The 16,921-nt window shown below is 39.1% G+C and overlaps 1 protein-coding gene across 2 annotated transcripts in view; it reads left to right on the forward strand.

Annotated features, from left to right (window-relative positions):
- ppig (peptidylprolyl isomerase G (cyclophilin G)) overlaps window positions 1–16,921 on the forward strand; it is a 47,419-nt gene that overhangs the window by 15,022 nt on the left and 15,476 nt on the right. For both annotated transcript variants that reach the window (XM_072579265.1, XM_072579264.1), the window contains exons 4-10: window positions 5,579–5,686; window positions 6,625–6,669; window positions 7,866–7,953; window positions 8,514–8,543; window positions 8,644–8,783; window positions 9,579–9,777; window positions 14,527–14,676. In XM_072579265.1, coding sequence (XP_072435366.1) covers window positions 5,579–5,686; window positions 6,625–6,669; window positions 7,866–7,953; window positions 8,514–8,543; window positions 8,644–8,783; window positions 9,579–9,777; window positions 14,527–14,676 — 760 coding nt within the window. The remainder of the gene's footprint in view (window positions 1–5,578; window positions 5,687–6,624; window positions 6,670–7,865; window positions 7,954–8,513; window positions 8,544–8,643; window positions 8,784–9,578; window positions 9,778–14,526; window positions 14,677–16,921) is intronic.

Here is a 16,921-nt window from a genome sequence, read left to right on the forward strand (position 1 = left end):
AAGACTCTGACTACTGCAGGAATAGGGACAGTTCATGGTAATTATGGAAGATGGTGTGAGTTTAGAGCAACAATGGGAATTGGGGGGGGATGTTCAGGGTCAGCTGCGAGTGTCGAAGGGAATTGGGGACAACTGAAGGAGTTGGAAGGAGGGTGAATTTGGAAAGTTGGAGTTGGCAGATTAGGCTGTTCAGTGATGTGGGAGTAAGGCGAGGTCCAGGACAGCTGTGGAGGTTAGGAGGCATCTGTAAGAGTTATGTTCAGCAAGGGGTGAGTAAATGAGTTGAGGAAGGTGTTCGGGGTGGATGTCAGAGGGGGAGTCATGAATGGGACGGATTTGGGAGTCAAGTGGACAGAGCTCAATATATTGGGTCTGTGATGCATGGAAGTCGTATGGAGGTGAAGGAAATCGGGTCTGGGCATGGGTTAAATTGGTGCCGGGGAACTGATATTGTGGTACGTCAGGAGTCAGTTATATCTTGAGTCATTCTTTTAATCTGTCTAAGGTTTCCTGCCTAACTATTAGGTAATTAAAGGTTAGCCCTCCAATTATAACTCAGTTGGGGACCCACTTGGAGTGGTTCAGACAAAGTATCACACAGTCCTGTTTTAGGACTTCTTCTTTGTCCCAACATGCCAGTCCTTTCTATTTGTCAGCAATAATTGTTTTCCTTTTGGAAGACCTGTTTGGAATTGTTTTGATTTTATTGTGAATGACATGTTCTTACTTTTGAAAAGCAACAGTTTAAAATTGTTACATTTTATTGGAGAGTCTGTATTTCTACTTCAATTAAAGGGTGACAGCTAAAGCATTATTAAACAACTAGAAATAAGGTATATTTATATAGAACATTTATCTGTGTTCATTTACTACTTGGAAAAGCTTGCCTCATAGTATCCCAATTTTCCATTATTCTGTCTTTTTTTCTCCAAAATAAATGTCTTTGGCACTTTCCGTAACAATGTGGACAATGTAAATTTGTCATTCTATAATTGCATCCTCATACAGTGGTTATTTGGTATCAACTTCTGTTGTCTCTCCCAGCTCTACATTATTATTTCTCTCAATTACAAAGAAATTTCATGATCTGAAAAATGCAATTATTTTAGCAATCTGTCTCTGTCAGAAGGTAGTAAGCACAACAGAGAGGCTAATGTTCAAGTAAGTGTTTTCTGCATTGTGGGAATGGGTTTCATCTTTTGGATGGGAGATTGACCTTTCTTTCAGGTAGATACAGAATAACTTATTGCCCGTTTTTAAGAAAAATGGGGAGCTGTTTCTTGAGTCTTGGCAAACATTTACTCCTCAACTTACACCAGCAACAGGATTAATTTATAGAGTGCCCTTAATGTGGTAAAATATCTCCATGCCCTTCACAGAAGCGTTCTCAAACAAAATTTGACACTGAATCACATAAGAAGATCTTAGAAGCAGTCTCCAAAAACTTGTTGAATTTGTAGAATTCCTCAAAGGAGATGAGGTAAGGAATTACAGCACTTAGGACCTTCAACAGAATGCATGTGTCGATGAGGAGTGAAAATCTGATGTATGACCAAAATTGGATGAGCAAGTATATCTCAGAGGACGTTAAGGTTGCACAAGGTGAGAGATGGAGAAGGGCAATACTGAGAGATTTGAAAACAGAATTTTTTAATTGAGTTACTAGAAGCAGAATCAACATATGAGTCAGCAAACACAAGGGTTGTGAGTGAATGTCAGGTATAGACAGGATAGATCGAGTGAACCCTTAGAAGAGTATAAAGAAAGTAGGAGTATACTTAAGAGGGAAATCAGGAGGGCAAAACGGGGACATGAGATAGCTTTGGCAAATAGAATTAAGGAGAATCCAAAGGATTTTTACAAATATATTAAGGACAAAAGGGTAGCTAGGGAGAGAATAGAGCCCCTCAAAGATCAGCAAGGCGGCCCTTGTGTGGAGCCACAGAAAATGGGGGAGATACTAAATGAATATTTTGCATCAGTATTTACTGTGGAAAAAGATATGGAAGATATAGACTGTTGGGAAATAGATGGTGAATTCTTGCAAAATGTCCAGATTACAGAGGAGGAAGTGCTGGATGTCTTGAAACGGTTAAAGGTGGATAAATCCCCAGGACCTGATCAGGTGTACCCGAGAACTCTGTGGGAAGCTAGAGAGGTGATTGCTGGGCCTCTTGCTGAGATATTTGTATCATCGATAGTCACGGGTGAGGTGCCGGAAGACTGGAGATTGGAAAATGTGATGCCACTGTTTAAGAAGGACAGTAAAGACAAGCCAGGGAACAATAGACCAGTGAGCCTGACCTCGGTGGTGAGCAAGTTGTTGGAGGGAATCCTGAGGGACAGAATGTATATGTATTTGGAAAGGCAAGGACTGATTCGGGATAGTCAACATGGCGTTGTGTGTGGGAAATCATGTCTCACAAACTTGATTGAGTTTTTTGAAGAAGTAACAAAGAAGCTTGATGAGGGCAGAGCAATAGATGTGATCTATATGAACATCAGTAAGGCGTTCGACAAGGTTCCCCATGGGAGACTGATTAGCAAGGTTAGATCTCATGGAATACAGGGAGAACTAGCCATTTGGATACAGAACTGGTTCACAGGTAGAAGACAGAGGGTGGTGGAGGGTTGTTTTTCATACTGGAGGCCTGTGACCAGTGGAGTGCCACAAGGATTGGTGCTGGGCCCTCTACTTTTTGTCATTTACGTAAATGATTTGGATGCGAGCATAAGAGGTACAGTTAGTAAGTTTGCAGATGACATCAAAATTGGAGGTGTAGTGGACAGCGAAGAGGGTTACATCAGATTACAACAGGATCTGGACTAGATGGGCCAATGGGCTGAGAAGTGGCAGATGGAGTTTAATTCAGATAAATGTGAGGTGCTGCATTTTGGGAAAGCAAATCTTAGCAGGACTTATAGGATAGTGAAAAGGGTGTTTGGTATCCTTTCCTTTATTGGTCAGAGTATTGAGTATAGAAGTTGGGAGGAGAAAGTGAGGACTGCAGATGCTGGAGATCAGAGCTGAAAATGTGTTGCTGGAAAAGCGCAGCAGGTCAGGGAACATCCAAGGAGCAGGAGAATCGACATTTCGGGCATGAGCCCTTCTTCAGAAATTGGGAGGTCATGTTGCGGCTGTACAGGACATTGGTTAGGCCACTGTTGGAATATTGCATGCAATTCTGTGTCTCCTTCCTATCGGAAAGATGTTGTTAAACTTGAAATGGTTCAGAAAAGATTTACAAGGATGTTGCCAGGGTTGAAGAATCTGAGCTCCAGGGAGAGGCTGAACAGGCTGGGGCTGTTTTCCCTGGAGGAGGCTGAGGGGTGACCTTATAGCGGTTTACAAAATTATGAGGGGCATGGATAGGATAAATAGACAAAGTCTTTTCCCTGGGATCGGGAGTCCAGAACTAGAGGGCATAGGTTTCGAGTGAGAGGGGAAAGATATAAAAGAGACCTAAGGGGCAGCTTTTTCATGCAGAGGGTGGTACGTGTATGGAATGAGCTGCCAGAGGATGTGGTGGAGGCTGGTACAATTGCAACATTTAAGAGGCATTTGGATGGGTATATGAATAGGTAGGGTTTGGAGTGATATGGGCCAGGTGCTGTCAGGTGGGACTAGATTGGGTTGGGATATCTGGTCGGCATGGACGAGTTGGACCGAAGGGTCTGTTTCCTTGCTGTACATCTCTATGACTCTATGAATGGATCTTGGAGTAAGTTAGAGAATATGGTGAACATAGTTTGAAATGGGTTTAAATTTATTGACGGTACAAGATGGGAGGCCAAGCAGGAGAGTATTGTGCACATAATTAAGCCTAGAAATAAACAAATACATTGTTTTGTTGCAATTTAAGACATCAGATGTAAGCAGTCTTAGAGGTGAAAGCAAATAGTCTTAATAATGAAGATAGTATTTGATTGAAAGCTGACTTTGGGGTAAAATGAGATGCCATTGTTTAAGTGGGCTGATTCCGCTCCGTCTGTGGTTTGGGAGATCAATGGTACTGGTGGCTAGGAAACAGATTTTTTGCTAGTTCTTGAAGATATTGGTTCCAATTTTTCAAGTAATTACTGAGAGGAAGTTCCTTTTTAACCTCTGTTAGTTATCAGATCAGTAACATAACAAATCAGAAATTGTGATGTGAAGTGATGGGTGAGATAGAGCTGATTATCATTGGCATTATTGTAGAGTTTAATAGGTTTTCAGGTTGTAATTAAGGCATAGCTTGCAAGTGAGAAATTACAGTAGACCAAGAGTAGATCTTAGGGGAATCCAGAAGTAGTGGGGTGGAGCAGGAAAAGAAGATATTCCAGGCATATTCCCTGGTTATGACTGAATAGATCAGAATGGAACAGTTGAGGGATAAACAACTGGATAGTGAAGAACAGGGTTTGGAAGAGGATGGTGTGGTGTACTGTCAAAATCTACAGTCTGCGCAATAAGAATTGAGTGCAATAGATTACCATGATCACAGTCATACTGGATATTACTTATGTTATGGGCTGTTGCACTAGTGAGGATATAAACCTGATAGGAGGTTAAAACACGGGGTTACAAGCAAGATGGTTACACATTTTGAACATGCTGAAGCTTTTAGGGATATTGTGGAGGAAAAGATGGTTGAAGATAGGGACATAGGAACAAGAGTAGGTTGTTCAGCCCCTCTATCCTATTCCACCATTCAATGACATAATTGATCTGTGGCCCAACTTCATTTATCTGCCTTTAATCCACATCCCTTAATCTCTTTGCAATACAATTATCGATCTCAGATTTAAAATTAACACCTGATTCAACATCTGCTGTAGAAGTGCTTCCTAAAATCTCTTTTGAACTATTTGGCCCTAATTCTCAGAATATGTCTCTTAGTTCTTAAATACACCATTAGTGGAAATAGTTTATCTACTCTTTTTTCTTGTTTATATCTTGAAGACTTTGATCAGATCATCCTCTAAACTCTGGGAAGAAAAAGAAAAGCTTAATTTTGATCATCTTTCTTCATAACTTGACCCCTGAAGTTGTAGGCTTATAATAATGAAAGCTCATTGTACTCAGTCCAAGGTCAATATATCCTTCCTAAGGTGCGATGCCCAGATCTGCACACAATCCTCCAATTGGGATTGAACCAGGCTTTTGTATAACTGCAATAAGATGTCAGCATCCTTACACTCCTCTAGCTTTAAAAGCCAACAAGATGGGGTGGTATCACATTTGTATTTATCAGACTTGGCTGCATAAAAATTGCTCGTTTATTGCATTACAGCTGAGTGATGAGCTTTTTAAAATGCGTAATTTGGTGTAAGTCACATTAGGACATCCTATGGTTCCGAAACAAATACATGTTCTTTATTTTTACCCTTCACTCCCCATTTGCCATGCTATGGGTTAGTGTTAATTTATTTTCCGCCTCTATCTTACACAATTCTTAGAAACAGTCACATATCAATATTGACAGGATGTCATTTCATACAGCTTTAAGGGAGTATTCCATAGTTCGGTGCATTTTAACTTGTTGGTGGTTTGTACCCACATGTTATCAGTGATGTTACCCTGTTGATCTCATTACAGGTGAAAAAGGGGTTGGAAAAAGTACTCAAAAACCTTTACATTACAAAGGTTGCCTATTTCACAGAGTTGTAAAGGATTTTATGATTCAAGGAGGTGACTTCAGTGAAGGTATGAAACCAGTAGTTTGTAGTGCACATCTTAAAATTTGAAGTTCTTGGTTTTTCCTTCCAAAGCCTTCTCTTCCTCGCATGCTACTCGTTATATAATTTTCCAGCCTGATTTTGTATAGCAGTGTATGGTTATTTCATAATAGTGGTGGAGGCTTGCATGGATCACTAAGGCAAAATGCTGCTCTGTATATTCTATTAACTTTTGACTTAAGTCACCTTTTTTCTCTCCTTCATTGCTAATGTAAAAACTGATGCAAATTGATGTTAATGAGACATAATATCTATATTTGCAATTTTCTACTTGAATTAGCTTAACTACTTACCAGGATTTGTGTTTCTTTTCAAATGTGTAGCATGGTATGTTGTTTCACTGTAGAGCAGTCCCATTCTTCATTGATTGCTTGGAGAGGAGATGAAAGAGGTATTAATAGAAATAAACCAGTTGTTTGAACACTTCTGTTTAGTAATAAAACAAGAGCTCATTAACTTCTGTATCTGACACTTTTGTGCTATAAAAACCTTGTGCATTTCTTTGTAACCAAACTGTTGTCAGAACCAGGACTTAGTCAAAATTGCGGTCGCTGTCCTAGTCTTTAGCATGTTTTCCATAATAATTGGTATTACTGTCCTTTATGCTTACCCACATCTGAGAACAAATCTCTTTCAATGAGTTTTGTGGTGCACTTTGCTTCTGAAAAAACCTTTGTAGAAAGTTTTGTTTCTTCGAAATTATGATGACCCTGCATTGGCGTGCATCAGTGCTCCTGTTGAAATATAGACCAAATTATAAAGAAAGATTACATTTTACTGCTGTGATTGTTTCCTGTTAAGTCAACCAGAATGTGTTTTTCATAATGTGATTACCTTCTTGCAATTGAAGTAATGTATATACTAAAAAAGCTAATTGTAATTTCATGAAGTCTTCTGTACTTTTAGGAAATGGCCGAGGTGGTGAATCTATCTATGGAGGGTTTTTTGAAGGTAATTTTTTTTTCCTTTTAAAATCGAAGAAGGAAAGTAGAAGTCTGTTTGACCCTTCAAACATGCACTGTGGTTGAATCAGAAGATTATGATTGATTTACTTTAACTCCATCTTTATCCCATATCTGATAAGTGCAAATTAAGCATTGCATGGTGTTAGTGAGCAATATATCACAAGTTTTGTGTGTATGCTACTGATAACTTGATGTATTTATTTTCATGACATTTGTATGGGTTCCTAAAATAAGTATTCATTTTGGTATTTTGGGTCTCATTTACAACATGGCTTTTCAATTTTTAAGGATGAAAATCATGTTATGAGAGGAATATTGTAAAATTTTAAGAGTGGATTTACGTCCAACTTCGATAGATTAATTCTGCTTGCTAGCTTAGCTGCTGGAGCAGAGAACTGTAATGGACATGCATCCGTCCTGAAGTCACTTGTAAACAGTGCTGAATCACTTAATTATGTGGAGAGACTAGAGAAGCTAGGATTGTTTTCCTTGAAGCAGAGAAGAGAAAGGAGCGATTCAATAAAATTTTCAAGGAATGTCAACAGAGTAATTAAGGCTAAATTATTTCCACCAATCAATGGATCAGTAACCAAAAAAGATTGATTTCATATTAATAATAAAAGAACTGGAAGGGAAATAAAATGTTCTTATGTTATAATAATTATGATATGCAACAAATTGTACGAACAGTGGTGGAAAAAGTGGCAGTTTTAATAATGGGTATTGGTATTTGCCTGAAGCAAAACTAAATTGCACATTATTGGGAATGAGTTGGTGTATGGGGTTAATTGAATGTTTTTTAACTGCCTATTCCTACACTGTATAGTTTTTCTGACTTCCAGTCCAAAGCAGCAGCAGTACATTTTTTGTTTGGAGGGAGCACCCCACCAACTTATAATTGCAAACTATCTAGCTCTTTTATTCAGGATCTAATTTAACACCGAATCTCATAGATTGTGTTTTCACTGCTGGATGGGCCACAGTGATTTTTTTTTATTTCTGTATTTTTCACTGTTCCCATACAATAAAGTGAAGAGTGTTTAGTTTTGTGATTACAGAGTTTACTCCTGATTACACTACACTTTATCAGGTAAATCCACTCAATGTCACGGCAATTGTGAAGAGTTCTTGAAGCTTTTTGTTCAGTTCGATAAAATTATCTCATTTCTTTGTTGGAAATAGATGAAAGTTTTGCAGTCAAACACAACAAAGAGTTCCTGTTGTCTATGGCAAACAGAGGAAAGGATACTAATGGTTCACAGTTCTTCATGTAAGATTTTTTGTTATCCTGTGGAAAATATCTGATTTGGACACTGCAAAATAGATTTAAATTTTCAACTAGTTATGCATGCTTGTTATGATGTGGTCCCACTCTGGTATGAGGGCAGACAAGGATTTATCAGTGATTAATAAGAATTCTCTCGCTTTCTTTTTCCTTCAAAACGCTTGTTTTGTCTTTTTGTGACTTCACATGACCTCTGTACATGCAATTAATGTCCCATTTTTATTAGAGCATTTTCTGTATATTATACAATGTTAATTTAGATTTTATAATATTTTATCGAACTGCATTTATTACATTACTTACCCCAAGATTTTTGTAATAAGAGAGATTAGAATAAAAAATATCTAAATTTTTTTTACACTTAATTCATTCCTTTCTCCGTAATTGCCTTATGGTTGTGATATTTGCCTTCACCATATACATGATATTTTGTTGCTGAAAGTTTGAATTTCAATGCTTTTATTGTAGCTTTTATAAGTTGTCTAACTTTGTATTTCTAATTTCATGTGACGAACATTCATTTTTATGAATATTAAAACGTAAAGAACTACTAAGCCTGCCCCTCATTTAGATAGGCAAGTACATTTTCTATATATAAAAAATACAACAATTATCTAAATGTTGCTTATAACGACATTGAAACTGTAACTGAAAATCAGTTTTTCATTCTCCCAGTGTACATGTGGTCTTTGGTCAAGTTATTTCAGGACAGGAATTAATAAGGGATGTGGAAAACCAGAAGACTGATGCAAATAGCAAACCATATGCAGAAGTACGAATCTTAAACTGTGGGGAATTAATTCCAAAATCCAAAGGTATGTGTGCGTGACTAGAGAGAAAGAGGAAGAATCTAGGAGCAAGTTAATGCAGATGCTGGGATCTGCGCTGAAAACAAAAAATGCTGGAAATCACAGCTGGTCAGGCAGCATCTGTGGAGAAACACCAAGCTAATGTTTCAAGTTGAGGTGACTCTTCGTCCGAGCTCTAATAGCTTGCTGTCCACTAATGCTGCCTGACCCACTGTGATTTACAGCCTTTTTTGTTTTCAGGAAAGAGGAAGAATCTTTTGTTTTCTTGCCTTAGAGCTTGTTAATTTTTAATTTATAATTGGCTGAGAGTTCTTATTGACACTATAAGGTGTTTATATATGATTAATCCTATAAATGGCTGTGTGTTAATCATATTTTTACGATAAAACTGACTCGATGCAACAATTTGGAAGATCAGCTGATTTTCACAGGTGGTGTCCCATCCAAGTAATGGCCAAGCCTAACTCTGATTAGCTAATAGTGCTAAATTAGATCACAAGGTATCAGGGCACAGTGAAAGTTGCCAATAGGTTACTTTTGTTGAAAGCTTATAATAAAATTTCTGAATTTGTTTTTCAATGAAATACATTGTTTTGTTTCCTTTGTCTCTCACCCCAGATTTGGGCACTGTGCAATAAGTTTAGATAATTGCCCTTGAGAAATTGTTGGTGAGCTGTCATCTTGTATGGCTGCAATCTATTTGGTCTTCAGGAGGGATATCTTTGTATGTAAATCATAGGTATAGGTGATGTTTCAAAGGTGGCATACATTTTAATGAATGGATGTATTTTGCTTAACAAGCAAAAAAGGAAGAGAAGAAAAGAAAGAAATCTTCATCCTCTTCAAGCGAATCTGAGAGTTCTTCTGACTCAAGCTCTTCCTCAGAATCAGAAAGTGAAACGGATGAAGATTCGAAGAAAAGAAAAAAGAAACAACGTAAGAAGGAATCCAAAAAACGAAAGAAAGATAAGAAACGAAGAAAGAAATCCGAAAAGAAAAGGTTGGTGATAACATTAGATGTAAGAACATTACTTGTCTGGGACTCATACCATTCCGCAAGCACTAAATCTGAATATAAGGTTAAGAATCATTTTTAGCAATTGAAAGCCAATTTCTTTTATACTACAACCAGCATGCCAACAAAATACTTCCCCTGTCACAAATTTTATTTATTGGCTGTGTACTTCACCATTTTAATCTCATGTCATGCATCGTCCCACGTAAGGGGCTACAATGGAAATATGTTTGCATTGTTATTATGAAACTGTCTGCTAGGAGGCATTTGTCCACAATAACTAGTTATTCACTCCCCACCCTCTCAGCACTAAAGACATCTGGAGGAGCGAGCATCCTCAGCTCATTGTTCTCTCTTGGACACAACAAGGATTGATAATTTCTATCCCTGTTGGAAGCATAATCCCATTCGTATCACTACACTGAGATTATTGTCAATGACACACATGTATTCCTTCTCTGATTACCTCTTTTATTTCAAGTTTTCATTTTTCCCAATTTACAGAGAGTACTCCATTGTTCAAGCGTTTAGAAAATTTAGAACTGCACAGACTGCTTTACAGCCCACACAGCCTCTCCACTTTGCAGTTTCCCAATCTCCGGAACATAGGACATTACGGTGCAGTACAGGCCTTTCAGCCCTTGATGTTGCGCCGACCTGTGGAACAAATCTGAAGCCCATCTAACCTACACTATTCCATTCTCATCCATATGCCTACCCAATGACCATTTAAATGCCCTTAAAGTTGGCGAGTCTACTACTATTGTAGACAATGCGTTCCACACCCCTACTATTCTGAGTAAAGAAACTACCTCTGACATCTGTACTGTATGTATCACCACTCAATTTAAAGCTATGTTCCCTCATGCAAGCCATCACCATCTGAGGAAAAAGGCTTTCACTGTCCAACGTATCTAACTCTCTGATTATCTTCTATATCTCAATTAAACTGCCTCTCAACCTTCTTCTCTGTAACGAAAACAGCCGCAAGTCCTTCAGCCTTCCCTCATAAGACCTTCACTCTATACCAGGCAACATCTTAGTAAATCTCCTCTGAACTCTTTGCAAAGTTTCCACATCCTTCCTATAATGCAATGACCAGAACTGTACTCGATACCCCCAAGAGCGGCAGCACCAGAGTTTTGTATAGTTGCAGCATGATCTCATGGTTCAGAAACTTAATCCCTCTGCCAATAAAAGCTAACACACCGTATGCCTTCTTAACAATCCTATCAACCTGGGTGGCAACTTTGAAGGATCTATGTACCTGGACACCGAGATCTCTCTGCTCATCTACACTACCAAGAATGTTGCTATTAACCCAGTACTTTGCATTCCTGTTGCTCCTTCCAAAGTGAATCACTTTACACTTTTCCGCATTAAACTCCATTTGCCACTTCTCGGCCCAGCTCTGCAGCTTATCTATGTCTCTCTGTAACCTACAACATTCTTCGTCACTATCCACAATTCTACCGACCTTAGTGTCATCTGCAAATTTACTAACCCATCCTTCTATGCCCTCATCCACGTTATTTATAAAAATGACAAACAACAGTGGACCCAAAACAGATCCTTGCGGTACACCACTAGTAACTGAACTCCAGGATGAATATTTCCAGTCAGCCACCATCCCCCATAACAACTATTGTGTCATTCTCACTCCTATCGAGGATCATCTTTGCTATCCTATCCTTTACATTTCTGGAACTATTTGGATGCCTAAATAAAACTCCCAACAAGTAACCTCTCCTTTCCTGTTTCTAATCTCAGCCCATCTCTGCTTTGGATCGAATTTTCCTGCTGCCCCATATATTTTGCATGTTGGTTCAAACTGTCCTTAACGCTGGTATTTTCATTCATTTGCTCAGTAAACATCTTAGTCTGAGCTTGAGTAATTGAATCAATCAGGGTACACCTTCAACACTTTGTTTGACAGTAGCTAAATTAAACCTTGTTAAGAGGTGTGTTGTGAGCATTTCAGACTTTCTTTGCTAACTTCATCCATCTTGATTGACACCCATCATCTTTCAGGTCCCCCACAAATCAGTGACACAACAATCACCTTTCAATGAAAATAGATGTTTCCATGGTAATATCATTGATCTGCCCAAGTATTCTCAGTCTCTTTGGCAAATTTTCTTTTTAGTGATTCATTGGACATGATGCCACGTTGGTTTTTGTACATGTATTAATTATTAAAGAGAGGTCCCTATTCTAAATTTGACCAATATTTTAACCAAAATAAATGACAGCCGTGTCTATGGGAAAAATTGTGTTGGCTGAATCTGTTGACGAGCCTGAGACTGGAATCCAATTGGCTGGTTCTAAATCCAAAAACACATTTTACTGACAAAGATTTATTGTTGAAATAACAATAAAAGTACCTATAATCCAGCTGTTAATAAAGAAGACTTTTGTGAACATTAGATATATTTCCATACAAAATATGACCTGATAAAGTTTACTTGTATTTTATCACTTGTGTTTTCTTTAAATATCTTCTGGTAGAAGTTTGAAATTATGGAGTGTTTAGAACTACAGCAATGTTCAGTACATTTTGTAAGAAAAGATGAAGTTAACATTAGTTTTAGAAGACTGACCCATATCCTAAATTCCACACAAAACTGGGCCCCAATTGTTTAGCATGAATCAATCTTGTGTGGCCTTTTGAAAGCCAAATTGCAGGCGCTTGCAGCCTTCTCCTAATGCTTCAAAATGTCTGTTAGACTGAGGATTGAAATATAATATTAGTCTTTGGAATATTTAATTTTGATTAAACTTTGTAACGTAAAAGGGATTATTTGACAAAGTATAACAAATTATATATTGCCAGTTCTATGATGTAATTGTTTGTTGTTCCTCTGACTAAATAAGTAATGGCATAGGAAATTCACCATTCGCACAATAATTATTCTAATACATCTTCATCACACATGGTGTAATATGTATATGCAGCCAGAAAGCACTTAAACATCTGCTTCACTTATGTTTCCTGAAAAGCAAGTGAGCTCTATTCAAGAGCTCATATTTTTTCTTGTGCTCAGGACATCCCAAAACACTTGATGGTCAATGAACTGATTATAATTACCATTGTTTGGACATAATAAATTGTGTGCATATACCTATAAACTCTTCAAGTGAACAATTAAGTCTTTCATCCTCGAATTGCACTCTTTCTCCCAAACCCTACAGACTAGCTCTGTAAATTCAGTGATCTTTTAGGGAAAGCCTGTAATACAATATCACAATCACATTTTCTGTGCCCTTCCCATATCTGACCCCAAGACAAAGAGAATCCCTTGTTTCTCCTCTTCCCACCTCTATTTTTATTCCAGGCCTTGCTGCTTCATTTTTTTTTTACATGTGGGATTTGATTGCTGGCTGGCAAGTATGTATTCTGCATCCCTAGTTGCCCTTGAGGAGGTAGTAGTGAGCAAACTCTTTGAATTGCTACAATCCATGTGCTGTAAGTGAACCCACAATGCCATTAGGGCAGGATTTCCAGGATTTTGACCCAGCAAACCTAAGAAATGGTGATATATCTCCAAGTCAGGATGGTGAGTGGTTTGGAGAGGAACTTGCGGGTGGTGGTGTTCTCATGCACCTGCTATCCTTGTTCTTCTAGCCAGAAGTGGTTATGGGTTTGGAAAATTCTGTATAAGGATCTTTGGCGAATTTCTGCAGTGCGTCTTGTAGGTAGTACATGCTGCCTGCAGCAGTTCAAGAAGGCAGCATAACACCAGCACCATCTCAAGGTAACTAGAGCAATAAATGCTAGTGAATCCATGAATTAATTTTAAAAAATAAGATAAGGCCTGAGGTAGTGGCTAATGGAGGAGAGGTGGAATCTGAGTGAATTCTTCACATCCAGAATGTTTCTGCAAGATTTGGTTGACAAAAAAAGTTGTATTGTTAAATCATTAGTGTTGTTGGGGAACATTTTTGATAAATGGCTTTGAGAATGTGACTTTCAGGCTACAACTTGCTACTGACAAACCTTAGAGAGGGTGTGAGGCAGGCCTGTAGAACGAGTAATTCCTGAAAAATGCAGCCTTGTTGTGGAATTTGATCTCAGTTTCAACTTTAAGATGGTTTATGCTTATTAATATTTTTAGTTCTGCTTTATTTGAGAAAATGAAAATATATCCATTGCCTTAGCTAGGTCATCAGCCACCTTTTGTCAGGTGTATGTATTTCACTGGAAATTGGAGATGAAGAGCAACTGTTCACCCCACCATTGATCACAGTGAACATGTCTCCAACCCACAAAATTTATCCCTTTCATACACTGAACAAGATTTCAGCGCACTCAACTAATTCCTTGCCCTCCCTGCTAATTATTTACCCTGATTGTGCTTCACTTTGGCTAAATTCCACTTTTACATTAAAGCCCACATATATGCAACTGTGCTTTCTATCTAGAATGGGCATGTACTCTAGCCTCCACTGACTTGACAATATTTTTTTAATCCTCAATAGCTGCTGTTTGTTCCATGCCTGATTGTCTCATTAACCTTGCTGATCTGAATTTCCCTTCCTTAGCATTGATTTCTGCCTCTTGATCTCTTCTTGTCCTTTTCTTCAGATATTTTTTGCTTCCTCCATTATTAATCATCATTCTTCTGCCGCCTTGTGGAAGTCCAACTTCGTACAGTGATGGAAATGTTATTTAAGCATTTATGTGTATGTTGTCTTTTGTAAAAAGTGTTTCATTTTCTTAACTTTGTTTTCAAGTTCATCAGATGAAAGTGCAGAAAGTAGCACACTGCAGACAGTTGCCACTGTCCGTGCTGAGGACATTCCCCCTGTTCCAGAGAACAGATTCTTAATGCGAAAAAGCCCTCACAAGGCAGATGAAAAAGAGAAAGAGAAAAAAAGAGAGAGGTTAGTACATGTGTGCCGTGTCTGGGAAACTTTTCAGTGTAGTCATTTGGTAGTATTGAACTTGAGTTTGTTTCAGAAAAACATTTTATTTGAATTTTTCATCTTGCACTCAGGATTGCAAGAAAATCAATTTAAGGGGAAACCTGATATTTGTATCATAGCAGAGTGCTGAATAGTTGACAAGGGATAGAGGCATTGAAAATGCACCAGTTATTGATAATTGACAGTTAGCTGTGGGCTTTATTTAAATTTTAAAACAGGCAGGTTGACTGATTGGTTGATTGTTTAAGGCATTACAATGAGAAAGGAACTGAAATGGTAGAAAAAAACAAAGTTTGCAGTTGTCTATTTGTCAACTGATCAACATACTTCTTTTAGACAGTCATAGAGATGTACAGCATGGAAACAGATCCTTCGGTCCAACCTGTCCATGCTGACCAGATATCCCAACCCAATCTAGTCCCACCTGTCAGCACCCGGCCCATATCCCTCCAAACCCTTCCTATTAGATTAGATTAGATTACTTAGTGTGTAAACAGGCCCTCCAGCCCAACAAGTCCACACCACCCCGCCGAAGCACAACCCACCCATACCCCCACATCTACATCTACCCCTTACCTAACACTACGGGCAATTTAGCATGGCCAATTCACCTAACCTGCACATCTTTGGACTGTGGGAGGAAACCGGAGCACCCGGAGGAAACCCACGCAGACATGGGGAGAATGTGCAAACTCCACGCAGTCAGTCGCCTGAGGCGGGAATTGAACCCGGGTCTCGCGCTGTGAGGCAGCAGTGCTAACCACTGTGCCACCATGCCGCCCAAATACCCATCCAAATGCCTCTTAAATGTTGCAATTGTACCAGCCTCCACCACATCCTCTGGCAGCTCATTCCATACATGTACCTATATCTTTCCTCTCTCACCCTAAACCTATGCCCTCTAGATCTGGACTCCCCGACCCCAGGGAAAACACTTTGTCTATTTATCCTATCCATGCCCCTCATAATTTTGTAAACCTCTATAAGGTCACCCCTCAGCTTCCGACGCTCCAGGGAAAACAGCCCCAGCCTGTTCAGTCTCTCCCTGTAGCTCAGATCCTCCAACCCTGGCCACATCCTTGTAAATCTTTTCTGAACCCTTTCAAGTTTCATAACATCTTTCCGATAGGAAGGAGACCAGAATTGCAGGTAATATTCCAACGGTGGCCTAACCAATGTCCTGTACAGCCGCAACATGACCTCCCAACTCATATACTCAATATTCTGACCAATAAAGGAAAGCATACCAAACGCCTTCTTCACTGTCCTATCTATCTGTGACTCCACTTTCAAGGAGCTATGAACCTGCACTCCAAGGTCTCTTTGTTCAGCAACACTCCGTAGGACTTTACCATTAAGTGAATAAGTCCTGGTAAGATTTGTTTTCCCAAAATGCAGTACCTTGCATTTATCTGAATTAAACTCCATCTGGTCCAGATTCTGTTCTAATCTGAGGTTAACCCTCTTTGCTGTCCACTACACCTCCAATTTTGGTGTCATCTGCAAACTTACTAACTGTACCTCTTATGCTCGCATCAAATCATTTATGTAATTGACAAAGAGTAGAGGACCCAGCACTGACCCTTGTGGCACTCCACTGGTCACAGGCCTCCAGTCTGAAAAACAACCCTCCACCACCACCCTCTGTCTTCTACCTTTGAATCAGTTCTGTATCCAAATGGCTAGTTCTCCCTGTATTCCATGAGATCTAAACTTGCTAATCAGTCTCCCATGGGGAACCTTGTCAAATGCCTTACTGATGTCCATATAGATCACATCTATTGCTCTGCCCTCATCAAGCTTCTTTGTTACTTCTTCAAAAAACTCAATCAAGTTTGTGAGACATGATTTCCCACACACAAAGCCATGTTGACTATCCCGAATCAGTCCTTGCCTTTCCAAATACATGTACATCCTGTCCCTCAGGATTCCCTCCAACAACTTGCTCACCACCGACGTCAGGCTCACTGGTCTATTGTTCCCTGGCTTGTCCTTACCACCCTTCTTAAACAGTGGCATCACATTTGCCAACCTCCAGTCTTCCGGCACCTCACCCGTGACTATCGATGATACAAATATCTCAGCAAGAGGCCCAGCAATCACCTCTCTAGCTTCCCACAGAGTTCTCGGGTACACCTGATCAGGTCCTGGGGATTTATCCACCTTTAACCGTTTCAAGACGTCCAGCACTTCCTCCTCTGTA

Source organism: Chiloscyllium punctatum, chromosome 10, assembly GCF_047496795.1.
Source record: "Chiloscyllium punctatum isolate Juve2018m chromosome 10, sChiPun1.3, whole genome shotgun sequence".
NCBI classification, from domain to species: Eukaryota; Metazoa; Chordata; class Chondrichthyes; order Orectolobiformes; family Hemiscylliidae; genus Chiloscyllium; species Chiloscyllium punctatum.